The following is a 17,492-nucleotide window of genomic DNA, read 5'->3' as shown; positions in this document are numbered from 1 at the left end:
AAGTTCGGCATTGTCGAGCTGAGATTTGATCCTGGAGGAGGAGCGGCGGCAGCAGCTCTGGGCCGGTTCCAGCCTTGGTGTGGGACTTCCCAGTTTTTTGTAGGGATATGGAAATAAACTGAGGGTGAGGGGAGTCAAAGGGGGGTGGGGAGAGAGAAGAAAGCCTTGAAGCACACCAACATGTGCACACCACACAGCCTCTGTTTTACTTGGGGGGGGGGAGAAAACCCTTCCTTAATGTTGTGGGTTTTTCATGTGCATGCAATGCTTGGCCTGACTCCAGGCTGAAGCCTGGCCCCGCCACCAATGGAGGCTGCTCCCAGCCAAGGGGGCTGGAGGAAAAGAGAAAGGGGGTGGGAGGTGGGGAGAGGGAGAGAGAGAGAGAGAAGGAAGGAGGGACAGAGGCTAAAGGAGACAGCAGCTTTTTCTTTCCCGCCTCTCTCCCTCTTTTAACACACATATACAGAAATCTCTTTTCCATGGCCTCCGTCAGGGTGTTGCCATAGAAACTGTAGTGACAAAGGCAAGGAAGTCTCCTGGGCCTGTGTGTGGAAGGACTGGAGGGAGAGAGGAGGAGGAGTCTGAGCCACAAGTTTGAGCGGATCTCCAAACTGCTGGAAAAGTTGCTTGCGAAGCGGGGTGGTGTTGGGAGAGATGCTGGGAAGCCCAGCGCAGCGGAATCCATGGCAGTAGGAAGGCTGGGATTGCTATGGCGGTGGAGGCAGCTGCGGCAGCTGCACAAAGGCTAGGCCTGTCAGGTAGGGCCCTTCTCTGCAACTCTGGTCAGCCCCCTTTGAAAATTCTCCTGCATGCTTTCTCTTTTGTTCAGGCTCGAGACAATATTGGCTGCTTGCCCTCTTTTCCTGGAGCCACTGAGGCCCAGCCTTGCCCTCTTGTGCTTCCTGGCTGTGGAGGGAGGGGACTCAGCTGGGTGCCCTGGCCACAGCAGGCAGGAGTGGGCAACGCAGAGGCCAGGAGGGGCGCAAGGATGCTTTGCGTTTCCTCTGGGAGGAGGGAAAGGGGTGTCGGCGTCCTCGCTTTGTGTGTGGGGAAGATGGATCAGGCTCTTTTATTTTCGGAAGGGCAGGAACTGGTGTGCTTCGAGTGTGCAGGAGATGCGCAGCGTTCTCTCGGTCAAACAAGAGCAGGAAATGCATGACGTTCTCTTCTCACGTGAGGAGAGCTGATGTGCAATGTGTTACTTGGTGAAAGTGTACCATGTTTTCTTGCAACAAAAGCAGGCCTTGGCCTTTGAACATAAGACACGTAGAAGCATTGGTGACGTTTGGGGAATCAATATGCAGCATGTGCATGCCATGATGATAGTGATGAGCATGATCCACTTTCTTGCTTTTTGAAACGGTCTGGATGACACATGGGTGGCTATGCTGTCATAAATCCATCATTTCTGCTTGCCCAATTAATTTCTAATCCACATTTATGCCCCTCCTCCCACATGCCTACATTGGTGGGGAATCTGAGGGCTGGGGCCCTCCTGTGGCCCTCCAGATCTCTCTATCAGGCCCTAGGAACTATCTCCAGGCCAAGTGTTCTTGACTAGCTGGAATATGCTCTTGAGCTCTGATAATGCTTCTTGCTTGCCTGGATTGAGGTTTTGGAGAGGCGTGTCTACTGTACAAAGGGATTTTTTTGCATTAATTGCCCCTGCTTTTTGCCTCTGGCCCTACCCACCAGTGGCATGAAGCCCCTGAAAAGTTGTGCAGAAGGGAATGCCATGCCCCAATAGGCTTGAAGAAATTTCTTCACCCCTGGCTTACAAGTTGAAAAGCTACCTCTGCTCCATTTCTTAACTGGCAAACATGGAGCTTCTGCCATGATAAGAGTCCCTTTAACCTAGCTGAAAATACTTGCCTCCACTTTGACCTCCCTTAATCCCGGAAATGGCCTGTCTGGTGTATTGCATCTGTGCTTGACTTGCCACATGGTGGTGCCACTACTTGGAGCTGCCCAACTCGTGTTGTACATTACATTTATTGCTCCAACCACTTTTGTTTCTGGCCCTGCCCATCACTGGCTTACAGCCCTGGGTGGTCAGCCAGAAGGCATTGTGACCCTCTGGCTGAAAAAGGTGAAATGTGTGGGCCCAACTCAGCCAATTCCAAACTGGGGAGAAATATAGAGATGTGGGCAAAGGGGTGGAATGAGGCAGAACAAATAACAAGCATCCTTTCGTCTGTGGAGGGCGCACCAGGCTGTGGGAAGTGGGCAGGAGCTTGTGTGGATCTAGTCACTCCACAAAGGTTTTGAGAGAGGAGCAGGAGGTGGGCAGATGCTGAGGGGCCCACTTCCTCCTTGAAACAGCTCCCTGCAGAGGACTTGGAGGAGGGGTGTGCTGTGTGCTATCAAGAGTGGTACGCATGTAGCAATGTTTTGAGTATGCAAGAGCATGAGCACCAGGAGCCTTGCATGTGCAAGGGCACACAAGAGGCAGTGCACACATATGCAGCATAATGAGAGATGAGACAAGAATAAGCGAGTGGCTTCTCTCCAGCATGGAATGGGTGCCTTTGCCCCCACCCCTCCCGCCAACTCAAGGTTCAAGCAGCTGTTCTGTCTCCTCTTCTCCTAGCCCGCCTCTTTCTTTCTGTGATGGGCTCCCAATGTTTTTCTTCATCCAATGGCTGTGGTGGATTTTTTTTTAATGTACATTTTGCCAGCTGTTAGCAATTAGCAACTAGATCCACCCCGGCCCCCGGCGAGGAGATCTTAACACTTTCATGAGCTCTCTGTCTGGACAATTTAGACTGCTTCTGGTTTCACCTTCCTATCTGTGCTTGGGCATAAGTGAGGAGGTTCGGGACAAATGTGTATTACTGATGGGAGGGATGCAAAGGAATCCCATTACATTGAAAAGGGTGGAAAGGAGTTAGGGCTGCTAAACCCAGCCCCCACCCCCTAGCACAACTTTTGCAATCAGCACAGACTGGGGTAGGAATCTTCTGGAGCCTTGTTGTCTAAGGCGATCAATGGCCTGCCTCAATATGAGGCAGCTTCCTGTATTCCTCCGAAAGAGAGAGTCTGTACATGTTTATGAGGACTTAAGAACAGCCTTGTTCAAAGATTTAAATCTTTCAGAGAAGTGTTTGTGGAAATCATGTTAAATTCTTCACTTCACCCTACCCTGGAGGGCTGCTACAAGTCAGTATAGACAATATAGAGCTAAACGGATGAATGGTCTGACATGGTACAGTATAAGGCAGCTCCCTATGTTCTTATAACCTGGAAATATTTTTAAATAAAAATTCACCTTGGAGGTATTCTATGAATGCGTGCTTCCTGACAACTATTTTATTGATCAACCGGATCTGTTTCTGGGCAGATTAGATTAAGTTGGCTATTTAATGAGCATTCATCCTGCTTTGCTTGTAGGAAGGTTAGCTGATGGCATGTGAAAGCAGTGCCTCCCTACCATTCCAGTACATTTTCCCGTCACCTTCCTTATTGCAAAAAGTCAAGTTGTTTTTTTTTTTGGGGGGGGGGAAGTGACCTCCCAATCATACTGAATTTCCCAGTATGTTACTGAATCCTACCCCAAAATAGCAAGTCCGAACATGCCCAATGAAATACTCAAGGGTCAGCACCTATGATAGCCAGCTAAGCCACCCCTATGATGTTTTTTTTGCCTTTGCAGCCCTTGGGTAATTTGCATACAATTTACACGCATGATTATCCCTGTCATATAAGATAGTAAACTTGCATGCCCTGTGTCCATAAATCTCTGTTTACTTAAATAGTTGGCCAGGGGTAAATGTAGATCTTGGATCAAAAAAAACCCCAAAAATGGTTAGACACCACTTTTATATCACCATAGGTACACATCGCCTGAAAATCTAGCTGCAAGCCAATCATGTCTTTCTTCCTTTTCTCAGAGATCTGAATGGCAGTGACTGGCGGCCAGGGAGGACCGCCCGACTGACCCCGCGGGCTGTGGGCATCGTCTCCCACATCTCCAAGGATGCTCTGCTTGCTACTTCTCCTGCTCACCAGCCCCTCTCGTTGCTCCAGCTCTGAAGTCAACCCTGGTAGGAATCTCTTAGTGTGTTGTTAAATTGTTGGATGAGCCATCCCAATCTCTGTACCCCAACAGCCAGGGACTTCTGGGTTCCTGCCACTTGTGGTGTTCATGAGACCCTCAGGGAAAAACAGTCTGTCAATTTCGGTATCCATTGTAACTTTCAGCTCTCCACATCAGTCTGTGGTTGCTGTTTTTTAAAAGCCCTCAGTAAAATTCGTTAGCATCTTAGTGCAAATTCTTCCATTTTTTAAATTGCAATTTGGCCTAGAAAACATTTGCAAGGAAGTTTTGCTCAATTTTGTGCTATTTTCAGGATTGAATGCATTTCTATGCACACTTACACCCTGGCGTCTGAATTTTTTGCACACATTATTTGACGAGAACTGCACTGCAAAATTCAGAAGAGTGCAAATTTTGAAGGATGGCTGTGTTTTAGTTGCCATCTTCTTTTGGAAGATTATGTGGCTATGCCTCTCGGTGCAAACTTAATTTCTTCCCCCATCCTACCCTCAGTGCTAGCTGCTGTGTTTTATAACAAAATCTGAGGCCCTAGCACAGCTTGTATGAGACAGAAATTCGGGTGATACTGTGGCATTTGGGACTTTGATTTAGAGGTGGGAAATAAGTAAGAGGTGACGTGATAGAAGTTTATACAATGGGGCATGGCATGGAGAAAGTGGATAGAGGAAAGTTTTTCTCCCTCTCTCAAAACACTACTACATTGTGGACATTCAGTGAAGCTGAATGCTGGAAGATTCAGGATAGATAAAAGAAATAAATTCATACAGTGCATAGTTAACTTCATGGGGCTCACTCCCACAGGAGGATGTGATGGCCACCTACTTTGATGGCTTTCAAATAGGATTGGACAAATTCATAGAGGATGTACAGGTGAAACTTGAAAAATTAGAATATTGTGGAAAAGTTCCTTTTTTTCACTAATTCAACTTCAAAGGTGAAACTAATATATGAGATAGACTCATGACATGCAAAGCAAGTAATATCAGCCTTTATTTGTTCTACAGGTGAAACTCAAAAAATTAAATATCGTGGAAATGTTCCTTTATTTCCGTAATCCAACTTGAAAGGTGAAACTAATATGAGATAGACTCGTGACATGCAAAGCGAGGTATGTCAAGCCTTGATTTGTTATCATGGCGATGGTCACGGCGTACAGCTGATGAAAACCCCAAATTAAGCATCTCAGAAAATTAGAATATTCAAGGAAATCAGCAAAACAAGGATTGCAAATCGAGCAAGATTGGACCTCTGAGAAGTAGAAGCAGATCTCGCTTTGCATGTCATGAGTCGATCTCATATATTAGTTTCACCTTTGAAGTTGAATTACTGGAATAAAGGAACTTTTCTACGATATTCTAATTTATTAAGTTTCACCTGTAGCTATCAATGAATACCAGTGACTAGAAACCACAAGAAAGGAGAGCACTTTTGTGCTCAGGTCCTGCTTGCAGGCTTCCCACTGGGGAATCTGGTTGGCCACTGTGAGTGCAGGGTGCTGGACTAGATGGGCCGTTCTGTTCACCTGATCCAGCAGACTCTCCTTACCTTCTTAGGCAGCAACTGGGATCAGAAGTGCCGGACTCATGCCAGGTCATGGGGCAATTGGAGGTTCAGGCTCTGGAACAGGCAGGCTGCAGCTCCCATCATCCCTGACTATTGGCTATGCTAGCTTGGGCTAATGGGAGCTTGAGTCCAAACCTTTGTAGGATACAAGGCTGGGGAAGATTGGCCTAAGTAAGAGGTGACAAAGTGTAGACAAGCTTGTTTTGGTTTCTGCCAAGGGGACAGAGAGGAAGGGCTGTATTTTTGCAATGTTGTAAAAGAGTGGTAGCTAGCACGATTCTCTCCAGATGACGTTGGACTCCAGCAGCCAGCAAGGGCGAGGGCCAAGCCTTTTGGGAGTTGTAGTCCACAGCCTCTGAAAGGCACTGTTTTTGGCTATGTTTCTTGTAAAAGGTCACCTGACCTGACCTGACTTGACAGTGGACAGAATATAGGTAACAAAAGGAGAAGAGGAGTTAAGATAAAGGCAAGGCTAGTATGCCTGTTCTATGCCTTTAACTTTGAAATTTGCAACTACATACAGTGGTACCTTGGGAGGCGAATGGGATCCATTCCGGAGCCCCGTTCACATTCTGAATGGAATGTAAGATGCGACGGCGCGTCTGCATGTGGCGGGTCACGTTTTGCCACTTCCGCGCATGCGCATGACATCATTTTGAGCGTCTGCGCATGCGCGAGCGGCGAAACCCGGAAGTAACACGCTCCGTTACTTCTGGGTTGCTGCGGAGTGCAACCCAAACGCGCTCAACCTGAAGCACATTCAACCCGAGGTATGACTGTATGCAAGTTTTTAAAATTGCATCAATATATTGCATTAATTAATTGTTTTTAACTGGATTTATATTCAGAATACAGTGGTACATCGGGTTACAGACGCTTCAGGTTACAGACGCTTCAGGTTACAGACTCTGTTAACCCAGAAATAGTACCTTGGGTTAAGAACTTTACCTCAGGATGAGAACAGAAATCGGGCGCTGGCAGCGGGAGGCTCCATTAGCTAAAGTGGTACCTCAGGTTAAGAACAGTTTCAGGTTAAGAACCGGACCTCCGGAACGAATTAAGTTCCTAACCAGAGGTACCACTGTAGCTTTTAATTGCATTTATATATATATTGCTTTTAATGTTTGCACATATATAATTATTTCAAATTGTTTTTAGTGGTGTTTTTATGGTGACATTGCCTCGGGATATTTTATGGGAAGCGGTTCATAAATGGAATCAAATCAATTAAATAAAGTAAACGCAGGAGAATGAACAAGGAGGGCAGGGTTTGGCAGGAAAGATGAGAGGGTTGGTTGACAACAAGGGTGGGGAAACATTTTTGGCTCCATGGGCCAGATGCTTATCAGGATCTAGCTTCACAGGCCAGATTTGACTGTAGGGTAAAGCTCTGAACCCCGTTTTCCTGCATCCTTCTTAAAATGTGGTGCCAGAAATGGACAGGCTTGGCAATGCAGGACAAGAGAGTGAGAGGAAGTTCTGGGGTGGCAATGTAGGGCTAGGTGGGAGTTACCAGCCTATTAGTGGTGCTGGAAGCTATAAGGATATATCGATGTTACCCAGGGACTATCTATAGGTGAAGAATATCAGGACAAGTATTGAATTTTCACTGGCTCCTCAGCTCTGTCAGGATCTGGCATGGTTTGGCTGCCCCAGGTGGAAGAAAACAAAGGAGGAGGAGCAGATGGAGGGCTGGAAGGCTGGAAGGCTGGCCCCCAGGGATTGAGGCGGGAGGGAGGACCTTGCCTTGTGCCTCTAGATGTCAAAGAGGGAGAAGCAGAACTGGTGGCTCTCTTCTACGCCTGTCTGAGAGCCAGTGTGGTGTAGTGGTTAAGAGTGGTGAACTCATAATCTGGTGATCCTGGTTCGCGTCTTCGCTCCTCCACATGCAGCTGCTGGGTGACCTTGGGCTAGTCATGCTTCTCTGAAGTCTCTCATCCCCACTCGCCTCAAAGAGTGTTTGTTGTGGGGGAGGAAGGGAAAGGAGAATGTTGGCCGCTTTGAGACTCCTTCGGGTAGTGATAAAGTGGGATATCAAATCCAAACTCTTCTTCATTGGAGAGGAGGGGGACTTTGGCTAGCCAGAGGGAGGGGGTGAATAGGAGGAGGGGGCAGTGGAGCTGGAGGGGGTGGGTCAGGACACAGTCTTGTGCCTTCCTAGGTGGGAATCAGACACATTTGTCCAGGTGGAATGCATGGGCACATGTGCATCAGGCTTAGGATGGCAAGAGAATTGTATAAGCAACCTCACTCACTTCATATTTAAAAGCTCGGTGGGAGGGGTGTGTCATTTGTCGGGACACTTTTGTAGATTTTGCTTGGCTGTGATGAACCCCTTGCCATGCTCATAGACCTTGAAATCTTGACTTTGGAGCCTTGCGCTTGTCACAGAGCCTGTACCACTACCAGCTTGAATAAAGATCTGCTCCTTGCTCTCAAGCAAAAGCTGCTATGGTCGTGATTTGGGATGGGAGCCCGACAAATGCGGCCTTCATAGGATTGGCACCCTTTCCATCTTGTTTGGTGGAGAGAGCTCTGGTGACTGGATTTCAAATGCTTGGTTTGAAGGAATTATAAGAGTTAGAAGGGAACTCAGAAGCCATCTAGCCTGATCCCTGATCAAGGCAGGAATCTTGCAGCCACAAGGGGAGCGGGGAACCTCAAGCTTAGGCCCCAAAAGTGGCCCTCTTTGGGCTCTTCCCAAGCTCCCGCCCCCACCCCTCGAAGGCCCTGCTCTGCTCTCTTATCAAAGAGCTTTTGCCTGCTTTTGAACTGCAGTTATGCCTCTTGCTTGCATGGATAGCAGACTGTGTGATGCATGCAGGGTTGGCTGCATGTAGAAATCTCTGGCTTTTACTGTACAGAGCTAGGAGCCATACCTGTTGCTCCATCCACTAGTACATAGACCTCAGAAGGTGTCACATGAGGGAATGTGACCCTTGGACTAAAAAAGGTTCCCCACCCCTGAACTGCAGCCCCCCTGACAACGCATTTTAGCAGGGCAGTTTGTGCACTCTTATGACTTCACAGTACCCAAAGAGGCATTTACTGGCGACTCTGCAACTTCAGAAGGTGTTATGTGGAGAATGGGCCCAGGGCAGTGGCAAGCGGTCAATTAAAGCAGTGCTACTCCCAGTGTTGTTAACATGAGACCATTCCCCCCCACCCACAATGAATCAATCCTGAGCAGTGATAAAATGAAAGTGGATCCTGTAGAGTGATAACCTGGCATATCTCCGCTTTCTTAAAAGTTCTCTGCCTTTATGCTAATGTGACCATTTTGCCTCCCATCCCCTCCCTCCCTGAGAGCCAGTGTGGTGTAGGGGTTTAGAGTAGTGGATTTGTAATCTGGTGAACCGGGTTCGCTTCCCCGCTCCTCCACATGCAGCTGCTGGGTGACTCTAGGCTAGTCACACTTCTCTGAAGTCTCTCAGCCCCACTCACCTCACAGAGTGTTTGTTGTGGGGGAGGAAGGGAAAGGAGAATGTTAGCCGCTTTGAGACTCCTTAGGGTAGTGATAAAGCGGGATATCAAATCCAAACAACTCCTCCTCCTCCTCCTCCTCCTCCTCCTCCTCCTCCTCTTCTTCTTCTTCTTCTTCTTCTTCCCTCAGCGATATGCCGATACCCTCTGGGGATGCACGAAGGGACCATCCGAGATGAGGACATCACTGCTTCCAGCCAGTGGTATGACTCCACGGGGCCTCAGTATGCACGGTGAGCAGGATGACCTGTGGGGCTTAGCTTCAGGGCAAGCTATAAAACAAAGCAGAACTAAAAGAAAAAATCCAGTACAGACTGGGAAATACCTCTTGTTGTTGAAAGAGGGAGCTATTCGGCAGCTGCCAGAGAGACAACAGAGATTATACCTGTCATAATATTTAACAGGAGGGAATTCCAAAAGGTTGTGTTATACCAAAGGTTCCTATATTGTGCATAACAACCTCCTGGAAAGGTGGTATTCATAGGCATTTCATGCAGAGCACAGTGATCAATATTATGGATGAACCAATCTTTCAGATATTCTGGTCCCAAGCTGTATGGGGCTTTATACAACAGAACCAACATCTTGAACATAACTTGGTAGCTAATTGGCAGCCAGTGCATTTCCCCCCCAACAGTAGTAGAGCATGGTGGTGATATCCTGCCCCAGTGAGCACTCAAGCCATGGCATGTTGCACTAGCTGCAGCTTCCAGAGCAGCCCCACATAGAACACATGAATTCTGTGCTCAGGCTGGCCTTGCATGTTCTTCCCACTTTCATACCTGATTTTTGAGCTCTGACATTATTTTTCTCTCTCTATCTCTCAGGTTGCTGAGAGAAGAGGGTGATGGGGCATGGTGTCCAGCCGGTCTCCTGCAACCTGAAGATGTGCAGTTTCTCCAGATAGACCTACATAAACTCTTCTTCATCACACTGGTGGGGACGCAAGGTCGACACGCCCGGGCAACTGGGAAAGAGTTTGCCCGTGCCTACCGGATCGACTATAGCCGCAACGGGGAGCGATGGCTCTCTTGGAAAGATCGTCAGAACAAGCAGGTGGGTGAGATGCGGTCAGGACATCTCTGAAGAAGAGTGGCGAGCCCTTGAAAATCTTCAAAAGTTACTAAACCTCATTAAAAATAATTATTAGGTCACCTATCCATGTGACCTCCAAACTCTCTTCAACTTCAGCCCTTGAACTCCTTGTTGCGCTCGGTTCAGACCAATCTCTGGATCTGTTTCTGGTTGAAAATTTGACAGCGGATGCCAAGGTATTTACTTTGAAGCATAGGAAACTGCTTTATACTGAGAGCACTGGCCTATTTTGCTCAGTGTTGTCCACACTGACTGGCAGTGGCTCTCCAGGCATAACCCTTGTTTTGATGCAACCATCATCTAACCTCCCTGCATACAAATCAGGTGGAATGCTTGTTAAATAGCCAATGTCATCTAATCCCCTTGCAAACCAATCAGGGGGAATGCTTGATAAACAGGCTGTGTGGTAGCAAAGTAGGGCTGGTGAGGGGTGTGGCATGGTTAGAGTCCTTAGGGCCAGATAGAGGGCCCCAGAGGGCCACATTTGACCCCTTGGCCTGCGATTCTTCATCAGTGCTCTAGTGTTTGCTGCTTATCAGATGCTGGTTGCACAATAGCCTTATCATGACCTCTTTCCAATCCAGGTGATTCAAGGCAACACTGACACATATGACGTTGTCCTGAAAGACCTTCGCCCACCTGTCATTGCCCGCTACATCCGAGTGATCCCAGTGACTGAGCAGCCCATGACTGTCTGCATGCGGGTGGAACTCTATGGTTGTGTTTGGTCTGGTAAGGACTTGAACTTCGGCAAGTCCCTGATAAGGCTCCAGGGAATTCTGGTAGTAGGACCCTGGTGTTTGCAACTCTTTGTATCAGCTGTCCTCCTCCCAGTGTCCTCCAGATATTTTGGACTATAACCCCTATCAGCCCTGGCCAGAATAGCCCCAACAATCAGGGATGATGGGGGTTATTGTCCAAAACATCTGGAGGGCACCATCTTGAAGAAGGCTGCTCCATATGGTACGTTGAGGTGGAGATGCTTGCTGGGTTCTTTCTTCAGCAGCACCACTGGTCAGAGTCCCAACTCGCACTATATAGCTGCTGACTCTGGTCTAGATCCACAACACTGAGCAAATCATTGCTCAGGTATCGGTTGAGCTGCCATCAGAAGGCTCATTCTTGCTGTCTGGCTTGAAAGCCTGTTTGTTTTCTGCCTGTGGCCAAGAAGAGATGGGGAAAAGACCCTTGTTCGTCTTGCTCAGGTAGGTTGTGCAGGCAGAGGGCTCAAAAGCCTCCAACTGACCCCTAGTTGTCTCCTTTCCTAGATGGTTTGGAATCCTATAGCATGCCTGAGGGGGAGATGATTGCAGCTCCCGGCCACCCCATCGTTTACCTGAACGACTCAACCTATGATGGCTATCAGGAGCGCAGGTAAGAAGTGCCCTGTGTGGGTGGGTGAAATATCCCTTTCTCCCTCAGTTCTCTAAAACAGGGATGGGGAACCTTTTTCAGCCTGAAGGCCACCTTCCAAACTGGGCAATGGAAGGAGATCAGTGCCTGGGATTTTTTGGGTGCTCAGAAAAGGCATTAAATAGTTGGACAGCGGGTGGACTGCACTCAAACTATGACAACAAAAATTGTGTGACGCAACGAAGCTGCATTTCGCAATCTGCATAACAGATCGAGAAAATATGCATATATGTTTTGCATAACTTATTTGACCTCTATTAGTCACAGGGGAGAGCAAATGAGTCAGGCTGAAGCCACACTGTCCAGCCACTGGAAATCTTAGGGCTAAACTGGGTGTGCTGTTAATGGTGGGAATGCAGTTAAAAAGTACGTTTTGTTGCCCTGTAAATGGCACCCAAGGGAAATCTTAAGCAGCCCCAGGACTAATGAGAGTGAGCGGGGATGTGGTGTTGGTGGGGGAGAGGTTAGCTCTTTCTCTCACTGCCTCAGGCAGTCTCAACAGAAATCTCTTCTCTCTGAAGTTGCTTTTCATTTCAAGAGACACTTCGCCTGGTTTGCACCAACAGAGCTTCTGACAGGGGATCTTTTGGTCAGGGGCATGACAGGGAGAGAAAGGGCACCTCCAGAGTGGTGTTTTTCATTCTTAAATGTGGGTGTATTCTGCCGTGTGCCATTGATGGTTTAATAGAGTATTTGTGCTGGATTTATACGGGACTGTCCACATACCATTCTGCTGTATGAGTTGTTCCATGATGCTTCCTCAACATTGCTGCATTATTGCCATCCGGTGGGGCACTCTTGTGCTATGACACAACAAAAGCGGGGCACCCCACCCTGAACATTTGTGGTATGCAAAGGGGCAGGATTTCAGCAGGAAGTAGCAGGACATGCACCAGTTGAAAATGAAGAAACATTCACAGGCCCATCGAGAGCATCAGTCATCATGAATGTACACTAAATGAGCTCTTGGCAGGCCCAATGAGTTAAATTCCTCTTTTCCTGCCAGCTGCTATTTGCATAGCAAAAAAGATAATGCACATTCATTTTCTATGCATGCAATTTAACAACCCATTTAGCTTTGCCCTTATCTAGCTACTTCCCCCTAAGCAGTGCTTTTCCCCCTAGAAAAATAGGCACCGGTACTCACTATGAAGTTGTTACAGTAAGTGCTACACTTTTTAACAACAACAAAAGCGGTGCTGGTACTGCATACCCTTGAGTACCCCCTGGGAAAAACCACTGTCTCTAAGTGTATCTTGCCCGCTTTCTTAACCCTCTCATCTCCCCTCCTTTTAACGAAAGCTGATCATTCGGCGGAAAGGCCTAGCATGTCTTTGAAGACGGCACCTCTCAGTCTAGGGATGCTCCTTGCTGGCGTGTAACCGCAAATGCTCTCTCGCCAGGCTCCTGCATGGTGGGTTGGGCCAGCTGACAGATGGCGTCCTGGGCTTGGACGATTTCACCAAGAGCCACCAGTACCGTGTGTGGCCAGGGTACGACTATGTTGGCTGGAAGAACGACAGCTTCAGCAGCGGTGCTGTTGAGATGGAGTTCCAGTTCGATTGGCAAAGGAACTTCACATCCATGAAGGTATGTCTGGAGATCACTGAGATCACTGGTCAATGGATACATCCAACTTTGATGCTGGTGTTGCTAAATAAGTTTAGATCTCATCCATAAAGTGCTGCTGAGTCGTTTACTGTTGGCTGCCTGAGCTCAGAACTGATGGACACTACGGAAAGTTTGTATCATCCAGTGGTACCGAAAGGCTTGGCTATGTGGTATTTTAGAGAAATTAACACAAAAACTAAAGGCAACCAGGGGACAAAAGATAAAGAACTCATTTGAGAAAACACAGAAATAAGAAAAATGCCTGCTCTCTGCCTCCAATGTACCCTAACACTAGTGGACCTTTTGATTATATCTTCACCTCAGAACCCTGTAACCCATATACTGTATATATATGAAAAAAGAAAGAGGTAAGATAAATAATAAATAAATAAGGTTACCCGTATGTATAGTTATTGAACTGTCTTAAGCCTGTTATGTTATGTTATGTTATGTTATGTTATGTTATGTTATGTTGTTATGTTATGTTATGTTATGTTATGTTATGTTATGTTATGTTATGTTGTTATGTAATGTCTTATGTTATGTTATGTCTTATGTTATGTTATGTCTTAAGCCTGTTATAACTCACTTTGCGTCAGAAAAATTAATAACTATGTTTTAAAAAACAAACCTCCATGAAGGTAGGGCCCTTGGCAGCCATGTTGCTTGCATCCTGTATTGGTAGCCACTTTATAACCCTCCCGGTCCACTGAGGGAGAAAAGAGTGCTTGAACGTGGCCACTGCTGTTTCCAACTCCAGGTCCATTGCAACAACATGTTTTCCAAGGGAGTGAAGATCTTTGAGAGGGTGGAGTGCTTCTTCAAGCCACGGCTGATCGCTGAGTGGGAGCCAGACCCCGTGGGCGTGGACACCGTCTTGGACGACAAGAACCCCAGCGCACGATTTGTGACCGTCCCCCTCAGTCAGCGTGTGGGGAAAGCCATACTCTGCCACTTCTACTTTGCTGACACCTGGATGATGATCAGTGAAATTTCCTTCCAATCAGGTGAGCAGCCTTGGGAATAGCTTCATTTGCAAGTGCAGAATAATATTTTGCCTGGTATATACTGTTTTCTTCCAGATGCGCCTCAACAGCATCAAATTATTAATGATTATATTATTTATTGGATAAAAGAAAAGATAAAGGACCCCTTGATGGTTACGTCCAGTCAAAGGCAATTATGAGGTTGTGGCGCTCATCTCGCTTCAGGCGGAGAGAGCTGGTGTTTGTCCACAGACAGCTTTCTGGGTCATGTGGCCAGCATGACTAAACTGTTTCTGGCTCAATGGAACACCATGACAGAAACACCATTTACCTTCCTGCCGCAGCGGTACCTATTTATCTACTTGCACTGGCATGCTTTCAAACTGCTAGGTTGGTAGGAGCTGGGACAGAGCAACGGGAGCTCACTCTGTCGCAGGGATTCGAACCACTGACCTTCTGATTGGCAAGCCCAAGACACCCGCGCCTCTATTTTATTATTTATTGGGTTTTTGTACCACCCCCGCTCCCACTTTATCTTTGCAATAACCCTGTGAGGTTGGTTGGACTGCGGGATATAAGAGTGACAGGCTCAAGAGAACAAAGTTTTAAATAGGTGTAATTGAAATAACCCCATTCTTCCTCTGTCAATCCCTGCCTTCCCACCCCTCTCCTCCCTCATCTTTCCTTCTCTTTGTGCCAAACTATGCACCGGAAACTTCCCAGGCTAGAGACCTGCTGTCTTATATGTCATAAAGCTTCATTGCTAAGTGGAGGTTATGAACGTTTGTCTTCCTGGGCCTATTCTAATACGTTGTCCTCTACCACACTGGTATAGGTGGTGTGTGAAGAATTCAGTTTTCTTACAATGTAAGCTTTCATTTAAAGCAGTATCTAGCCCTTATGGTTGAAAATATGCATGACCAAAAAAAGGGAGAGGGCTACAGAAGATGGCCTGATCTGGAGTGCCATTAGCCAGTATGACCAGTCTGAGGCACTAGGGACAGGAGACCTGTAGTTGTTCAGATTTTGTTGGACTGCAGCTCCATTCATCCCTGACTGTTGACTGTGCAGGCTGCTGGGGCTGCTGGGAATTGGAGTCCAATAACAGCTGGAAGGCCCCCCTGTGGATAAACCCCACAGAAAATGAGATCTTGCTGTTCTCCAGCTGAGTGTCTGGATGGCCAAGTTCTCTCTACCTGGCTCCGCAATGTGAAATGGCCAGGCTCTGAGCGACAGACTAATGTGTTTCTTGCCCACACCCTGTTGTCATTGCTTCTCCAGAAGATATGGATGCCAATGACCCCATTATGGTCACTCTGGCCTCAAGCACAACCTCAGAGATACTCCCGTCAGAGGAACTCAACGCAACAGAAGGGACTTGGTGTAAGTATGAGGCCGATTGCCATGTCCATGGATTAGAGGCGCCAGAGGATGTTCAGTGGAGCCAGGGGCAGAGCTGAACACTTTGGCTGCATGGTTTCAATGGCCGGTGGCTCCTCCTTTGCCTCCTCCTGACACCGCCGCTGGCAGGAGGCTGCATCAACCCTCCTTCCTCTCTGCGGCAAGAGGAGGAGGAGGAGAAGGAGCCAGCCACTTGAGCTGTACTGCACCACGCTGTGCTCTGCGCTTGTGGGATAGTGGGGAGGGGTGGCTTCTACCTCCATAATATGGAGGGTGCTGAAAAGGGCCAAGGAGTTGGTGTCCCTGCCAAGGATTTAGGAACGTCAGCAACTAGGTTGGCAAAGGGCATTTCCCCAGTTGAAAGCGTCTGAGACTTTTTCAATTTAAAAGAATAAAAGCTATGTAGGCGAGATTGTTGCTTGTTATACAACTACTGCTTTCACTGGCTCTTACTTTACTTTTACTCAGCCGCCCTGAGCCCGGTCTTGGCTGGGGAGGGCGGGGTATAAAATAACAACAACAACAACAACAACAGCAAAACAACAACTATTATTATTATTATTATTATTATTATTATTATTATTACTTTTCTGATCACACTGCTCAGCATTTTCGTTGCAATATTTTGCTTAACATTCTATTGATTTTTTTTACCATTTGCATTCTGGCATGTGCTTTTATGATAGCATTTCATGCGATCCACTTAGAGATTTTTTGGTATCCAGGCACCCTTTTTTATTCTGCATTCATGATCATTTGTGCATTCTTTATATTGGAACACTTATACATTGTACTGATTTCATTACCATTCCCTGGGGCAGACATCCAGCTTCATTTTCAATCAGCACATGTCCTGTAACTTCCTGCTGAAATCCTGTAATTCCCCCCACGTCTATTGTGCTATAGCTCAAGAGAGCCCCTCCAGACATCAATAATTTAATAACATTGGGGAAGCATTTGGGAACAACTAATAAAGAGGAATGATGTGTTGATGGTCCAGTATGGCTGCAGCAGACTTGAGGCATCCTAAGCATCAAAATGCAAGTCACAGAAATAAATAACTCTTCAAAGTTAGCCCTAATCCAGAGTATACCAATTGAAAATAATGGTCATGGCTAATTTATTACATTTATACCCTCTTACCCCTAAACAGCTCTTGGTTAAAAAACAAAAAGCAAAGTCCTTCTAAAAGCGATTAAAATATTCTGGAAAAACTTGCAAACAAAAATAACAGAAAGCAGTTACAGCTGAAAACATTCTAAAAGCAATTCGAATTAAAACATAAAAACCTAGATCCCTTAATTTCGTTGGGTCTGCTCTGAGTAAGACTAGCATTCAGCCTATTTAATTATTCTTATACTGTATCTACTGCTACTGCCTGCCCTTTCAAGGACCACTGTGGAATCTGCCACAAGTACAATTATTTGATTAGCGGACTGACTGATTGATTGATTGACCACTTCCTTGCCATTGCAGGGACCACCTCGCCACCTGCTGCAACGAGTCCCTGGGTGGCTCCGAAGGCAGAGGACTCCAACACCTCCAATCTGGTCAGCTGCCTTGTGGCCATTATCCTGCTGCTGCTTTTCGTCATTGTTGCTATCCTGTGGAGGCAGCACGTCCAGATGCGGCTGGAGACGGTATCTTGTGTCCTATGGTAGATTGTCTGGCTGCGGGAAAACTTCCTAGCACAACCTTGTAAATAAGTCCACAAATGTTACCAGCCAGCAAACAAGCTTCCTCAACTATCAGAATGGGGGACAGAGGGCTCTGTTTCTCCTTTGCCAGCCAGCACACTCACCAGTGTAGAATTCATTCTCACCAGTGGTAACCAGGCTAGTGCTTAAATGCAAGGCTGTCCTAGCAACCCAAACTTATCCTCC

At 47.1% G+C, this 17,492-nt stretch overlaps 1 protein-coding gene across 1 annotated transcript in view; it reads left to right on the top strand.

The window, feature by feature from the left end:
• Window positions 1–380: 380 nt before the first annotated feature.
• The window catches only part of LOC309523708 (discoidin domain-containing receptor 2-like), a 47,675-nt gene continuing 30,563 nt past the window's right edge, over window positions 381–17,492 (top strand). Inside the window, exons 1-10 of the mRNA XM_082207786.1 lie at window positions 381–758; window positions 3,891–4,043; window positions 9,234–9,336; window positions 9,931–10,159; window positions 10,783–10,930; window positions 11,467–11,572; window positions 13,015–13,201; window positions 13,983–14,229; window positions 15,490–15,591; window positions 17,086–17,249. Coding sequence (XP_082063912.1) covers window positions 3,977–4,043; window positions 9,234–9,336; window positions 9,931–10,159; window positions 10,783–10,930; window positions 11,467–11,572; window positions 13,015–13,201; window positions 13,983–14,229; window positions 15,490–15,591; window positions 17,086–17,249 — 1,353 coding nt within the window. The 5' untranslated portion in view covers window positions 381–758; window positions 3,891–3,976. The remainder of the gene's footprint in view (window positions 759–3,890; window positions 4,044–9,233; window positions 9,337–9,930; window positions 10,160–10,782; window positions 10,931–11,466; window positions 11,573–13,014; window positions 13,202–13,982; window positions 14,230–15,489; window positions 15,592–17,085; window positions 17,250–17,492) is intronic.

Source organism: Podarcis vaucheri, assembly GCF_965113315.1.
Source record: "Podarcis vaucheri genome assembly, chromosome: Z".
In the NCBI taxonomy this organism is placed as follows: domain Eukaryota; kingdom Metazoa; phylum Chordata; class Lepidosauria; order Squamata; family Lacertidae; genus Podarcis; species Podarcis vaucheri.
Note: the sequence above shows the minus strand (reverse complement) of the source record. Positions and strands in the feature narration are given on the sequence as shown.